The sequence below is a fragment of the Archocentrus centrarchus genome, chromosome 2 (genome assembly GCF_007364275.1).
Source record: "Archocentrus centrarchus isolate MPI-CPG fArcCen1 chromosome 2, fArcCen1, whole genome shotgun sequence".
NCBI classification, from domain to species: Eukaryota; Metazoa; Chordata; class Actinopteri; order Cichliformes; family Cichlidae; genus Archocentrus; species Archocentrus centrarchus.
The window spans coordinates 15238088-15244087 of NC_044347.1; the positions used below are offsets into that span (position 1 = coordinate 15238088).

General features: G+C 41.4%; 1 protein-coding gene across 1 annotated transcript; it reads right to left on the bottom strand.

Annotated features, from left to right (window-relative positions):
• Window positions 1-1302: 1302 nt before the first annotated feature.
• On the bottom strand, window positions 1303-3564 carry LOC115797314 (putative methyltransferase DDB_G0268948). Its single transcript, XM_030753862.1, has 6 exons — window positions 3428-3564; window positions 3104-3264; window positions 2791-3004; window positions 2604-2707; window positions 2387-2524; window positions 1303-1830 (listed from the first exon to the last, which is right to left on the bottom strand). Exons 1-6 carry the CDS (start codon window positions 3533-3535, stop codon window positions 1743-1745), a joined length of 813 nt encoding a protein of 270 aa, XP_030609722.1. The 5' UTR covers window positions 3536-3564; the 3' UTR covers window positions 1303-1742.
• Between the last annotated feature and the right edge of the window lie 2436 nt (window positions 3565-6000).

Genomic DNA, 6000 nt, shown 5'->3' on the forward strand with positions numbered 1-6000 from the left:
AAGAAGGAGATAGAAGCCACTGACATCAAGACAAGAAAGCGGGTTACCATGCATGGAGGGTTTCACCCCAAATCCAGCACCCTGAGACTGTACGCTGAGTGGAAGGAAGGAGGCCAAGGACTAGTGAGTGTCAGAACCACTGTCCTAGATGAAACAACGAAGATCCATGAATACATCAGGAAGATGGCCACAGCTGATCATGTGCTCTTAGTGAATACCCCAGGCAGAAGAAATGAGAGAAAGAAGAGGGGCAGGAATTGGAACCATCATGGAGGGACAGGCCCATGCAATGGCATGTATCACTGGCAGATAGAAGAAGTGGCTGATATTGAAAAATCCAATCAGTGGCTGGACAAAGCTGGACTGAAAGATAGGACAGAGGCATTAATCATGGCAGCACAAGAACAAGCTCTAAGCACAAGATCGATAGAGACTGGGGTCTATATCACACCAGGCAAGACCCCAGGTGCAGGCTGTGCAAAGATGCCCCTGAGACAATCCAGTACATAACAGCAGGGTGCAAGATGCTAGCAGGCAGGGCATACATGGAACACCATAACCAAGTGGCCGGCATAGTATACAGGAACATCTGTGCCGAGTATGACCTGGAAGTCCCGAGGTCAAAATGGGATGTGCCCCCAAGGGTGGTTGAGAACAACAGAGCTAAGATCCTGTGGGACTTCTAGATACAGACAGATAAACTTGTGATGGCTAACCAACCGGACATTGTAGTGGTGGACAAACAAAGGAAGAAGATTGTAGTGATAGACGCTGCAATACCAAGTGACAGCAACATCAAGAAGAAGGAACACGAGAAGCTCGATAAACACCAAGGGCTCAGAGAGGAGCTGGAAAGGATGTGGAAGGTGAGGGTAACAGCGGTCCCTGCGGTAATCGGAAGACTCGGAGCAGTGACCCTCAAACTGGGAGAGTGGCTCCAGTAGATTCCTAGAACGATATCCGAGATCTCTGTCCAGAACAGTGCAGTCCTGGGAACAGCTAAGACACTGTGCAGGACCTTCAAGCTCCCAGGCCTCTGGTAGAGGACCCGATATATATATATATATATATATATATATATATATATATATATATATATATATATATATATATATATATATATATATATATATATATATATATATATATATATAAATTTGTGCTAGGAAATTGTGATATTAGTTCATATTTAATGTCTCCACAAACATCACTGACAGTGTTTTTTAGATCTGTTCTTTACAGTGTCTGCTTTTCCATATTTTACAGAGTACAGAGGCTTCACATAGACAAATGTATGTGATAGGTTTGTTTTTATTGCAGTTTATCTCTAGTATTTGTGAAAATTAAGATTTGAGTTAAGCTTGAGACTGTACACAAGGCTTTTAATGGACTTGAGTTAGACATCATTGAATGAAATGGCTCCATCTAGTGTTCACTGTAATATGCCCTGTGAGCCAGTTAATATGCTTCATTTCACAGAAGTTTCCCATTTATATTAAAAGAAAATTCTGATTTAAGACAAACATGTTTTCAGATCTGACTGCATGTTTCAAGTGTGTCCCTGTGGGGATTGTGAACCACAAAAGGACTCACACAGTATAGCTGAGAACAGCTTTTTGGGACTTTTTTCTTTGCCTGTACCAATGACAAAGAGCTATGATAAGACAAAGGTTTGCTTTAAGGGGCCACAATCCAAAAAGCTTGGAAGACAATCCTGAACAGGATTCAGCTGTTCCGAGTGATCAAGGTTTACATGCCAGCCAGTAGAAATAGTGCACAAACATCGTGACTTCTGTCTCAGGCGAGGACACATGCATGGCAGACATCAACCTAGGACAAAAGGCCAAGAGAGAGAATGGTCTATTATGATTTAGAAGATTACATAAGTAATAAATTAACTGCAACCGCCAGAGCCTGTGTCCTTGATTAAATAAGGCAAATATGCAGGTGAAACTTTTTCAAGAGACAGACAGCAAAACTGTGTTTAAATCTTCCTAATTTTAACAGTAATTAAATACAATGTCATGTTTTTTTTTTTAAATATATATATATATATAACCATGTAAAAATTATGGCTCAGCAATTCTCCTCCATATATTCTGCTTGCTGAGCTATTCTGTCCTGTCACTGGTTGGAGAATTAATGGTGGCTATATTATCAAAGCAGTAAAAGCCTTCAACAGTTAAGCTTATTCAAGCAATGTTTGGCTTTTCTGATTAATGCCCAAGACTGTCCGACTATTCAAATTCGAATTCCAGCGGGTTTGATCATCATAAATGAATTAAGCTGGGGGAGATTAGGAGGCCAAGATTCAGTGCCAGGAGAAGGGAGGTGAGAGTTCAAGGCTGGGCGTTAATGATTAGACCCATGGAGTTTAATATCTTACTTGTTCCTGATGTGGTTCGAGAGGCGTTCAGCCTCAGCGGGGTCCTCTTGTTTCAGTTTCTGGTAGCTGGAGAAGGTCTCCACCATGCCAATGTAATGACTCAGTGGTACGGTCTTTTTTATCCACAGACACTCGTTCCTGGAGACATTCACACTCATATGTATGTTTTGGTAAATATAATTGAAGTCGACTTATGGTGAAGCATCTCAGCACTCACCACTCTTTGTCTGGGTAGGTGCAGGAGTTATACATGTCTAGGTAGATCTTTGCAGAGGATTTTCCTATGTAGGGATCTCGGAATGGAAGCAGGGCAGCGTAAAACTAGTGGAAAAAAGAAACCCGCAAGCTTCAAACCTGAGAGCTTTTTTAAGTCTACACATTAGATTTTCAGATTTGGGATGAACCTCTTTGCAGATATCATTGAGGATGCTGGAGACGTCCCCGTACTCCAGCTCCATGTCCATGCTATAGCTAAGGAGGGCCAGGCAGCCTCCAGGCTTCAGCACCCTATCAGCCTCCTTGAGGAACCGTTGGTGATCGAACCAGTGGGCTGCCGTCATGGCACTCAAAAGGTCCACCTCTCCGGCTGCAAATGGCAGTTCTTCTGCTGGAGACTGTCTGTTGTTGAGGTGATCAGAGTGGGGATAAGGAAACGGCGATTAATACAGATGGAAATGTTTCCAGTTTAACCTATTTATTTATTTCCTTCCCCCTCACCTGTATGAGACATTTGGAGGGTTGTTATTGACTTGCGCCATCTCAATCTGGGCGGGGCTAATATCAGTTCCGACCACTTTGGTAAAGTATGGAGCCAGAAGTTTGGTCCCTTGCCCTGATCCGCAGCCCACATCCAGTGCAAGGTTGAATGGTTTTGGTGTCTAAGAGGAATGTTGTTTCAAACAGCAACAGCATTTTTAGGGTACAATTAACACTGAGGAATGCTGCCTGAAGGTTCATATAACACAATAAAAATGGCTAAATGCAAGATAGAGTCACAGGATTTCTTCAAATGGTATAAAATACATTATCATAAACACATACCTTTTTCTCCATAAAGTTCATAACTGTGCTGATGAGTTCCTGGGGTGCTACCCTGTAGTGCAGGTAAGCTGTTGCATGATCTTTACCCTCAAAGAGCCGTACGGCCATGTTGCTGCAGCAAAGTGTGCATGCAAACTGCGTATGTGGCCGAATACTATGACTCAGCACTCCGAGCTTGTCTTTATTTAACCACCAGGTTGAGCTGTCGCCCACGTGTTATTGCATGCAATTAAACTAGGAGTAATATACTGCACCTGGACTTTTGTCCATGCAGCGCTTACATCATTTTCTACATCATTCTTTCAGCAGGTACGCTTTATGAGTTGTTCAAGCATGTCACCTGCACAAGATGATGGAGACGACACTTCTTACTTAGAACGCAATAAGGTCACAATGTAGAAACAAGACACATTAACAGTCAGAAATAAAAATTAATTGTACACACACAGAATTTTTTTTTTTTAATTTAGGACTAGATTCAAACATGGCACATGTGCTGCAGGTTTAGTTAAGAATATAAATTATACTTAATTCAATGGTGTGCATTTATACCCCTGCACTTTTATGCAACCGTCAGCAGATGGCAGTAAAGGCTCACATAGATGTGATGTCAGAAGAGGAGGTTGCTGAAAATTGGATGCTTGAAAATAAAAAAAAAGAAAGAAATCGTTCTTCATCAATTAATATCTGTATGAAATTATCCCCTTATTTATTCTCACATAGTACATCTGTACATTGAAAGTCAATATGCTGTCATATATATATATATATATATCATATATATTTCATACTGAAGAAGCCTAAATTTGATCTGTTCTTGCAGATTAACTTAATATCATCTGTTAAACCTCACGATTTTCCAGGAACATTCTGGAATGATTTAGGCTGGAAGCCCTTCAAACAGCCCTGACCCTGTGTTTTCTGACCAATCAACAAGCATTGATCCTTCCTGCTTCCCTGTTCAATATCTATTGTCAGATATGGTTTGCAATAAGGATTGTGTTAAAAGAGGTGGTGGGGGAAGGAGTGAAGAAGGAGAAGGAGGAGGAGGTTCTGTTAAGGTGTCCAGCCCTTAACCTTACCATACGGCTACGTGCAGCCCTGCCTTGTGTCGCCAAATCAATCAGCTCTGATCAAACCTGTCAGCTGCATTCAATTCACACTGTTTGCTGCTGTGTGCACACGTGCGCCTGAACCTCGGCAAACATACTTTAGAGGACAAAGCTGCCATCCATGGACATGTTTCTACTCAAACCAATGCAGCACCAAGTCTTTATCACCATGTCTTATTACAGTGTCCTTACACACAAACACACAGGAGTCATTAAAACACAAAGCCAGTGGAGTCAGACAAACAGCCTCACATATTGCTTTAATATCTGCAGGCAGTCCCAACACAGTAAAAAAAAAAGAGCTATGGGAGCGCTTCCATCGACTGTGACACGCAGTGTTGCTAATGCTGAATGGGGAATTTCTGCTGAAAAGCAATCACACAGGTAATCCACAGCAGGAGGAGAATTTATTACAGATACTTTATTTAAACATGGCTTTTCTGTGAAGGCAGGTGAAAGAAAAAAATAAATCGTAATTTCACCCACTAAATACAGTGTAGGATTTCTAAATTTGTATGTACTAAAAAGTCATGAATTATGGAGAAAGAGATAAAGGCTCACGAGTATGTACAGTATAAATCAGAAAAATACATTCCAAGCAGAAATAGATGCATGTGCACCCCCCCCCCCCCCCCCCCCCCCCCCCCCACACACACACACACACACACACACACACACACTGATTTCCTCTTTCTTCAGACAGTGTGAGTACAGGAACATGCAGGGTAGGGGAATGGATAGATGGGGATTGAGTATAAAATCCCACTTCCCTGTGGAAATCTCAGCAGGTAGAAGCAGACTGCGGCTGTTGGATGAAATCCATGAATTTAGAAAACAGTCTTGTAGCCGCACTGAAAGCCCTGCAATTTCTGAGGGTGGGAAATTTTTGTCATGGCTTTTGAGGCATTTTCACAGACCCCTGATTCCTTCAGCACACTATTATAGAGGAAGTATCACGGAAACCTTCAAATGAAAATAGTGACGGTCTCTAAGACGGCAGCTCTGCAGCCATTTACATTTGTTTTTCAGTTAGATTTCACATATTTACTTTAGCCTAAGCATTAATAAATGAAGATTTACATTTAACCAGACTAAGAAAGAGTGCACCAGAAAAACAGCACTTATCTCAAAATGAATTGTCTCCAATTCTCCTGTCTGACAAATACATTGCATTGAGATAAATGTACCGCCTGTTAGCCTGCTAGCTTGTTTCTCATTCAGTTTCAGCAGCGTAAATATAAACTGGTTTGTGACCAGTAAATTCTGTAAGCTGTTAACTTATGACTTACATCAGATTTCACAAAATAAACATCTCGAATTTAAGCTTTGTGACCTCTTTTTGAGCAAAACTACAAGGCTAGTTGGTTAGCATAATCAGTTTAGCTTAACGCTGTCATTTCAAGTCATTCTGAAACATGGCACATGTATAGAGAAAAGTGATGTCTGTATTTACAAGGGTAT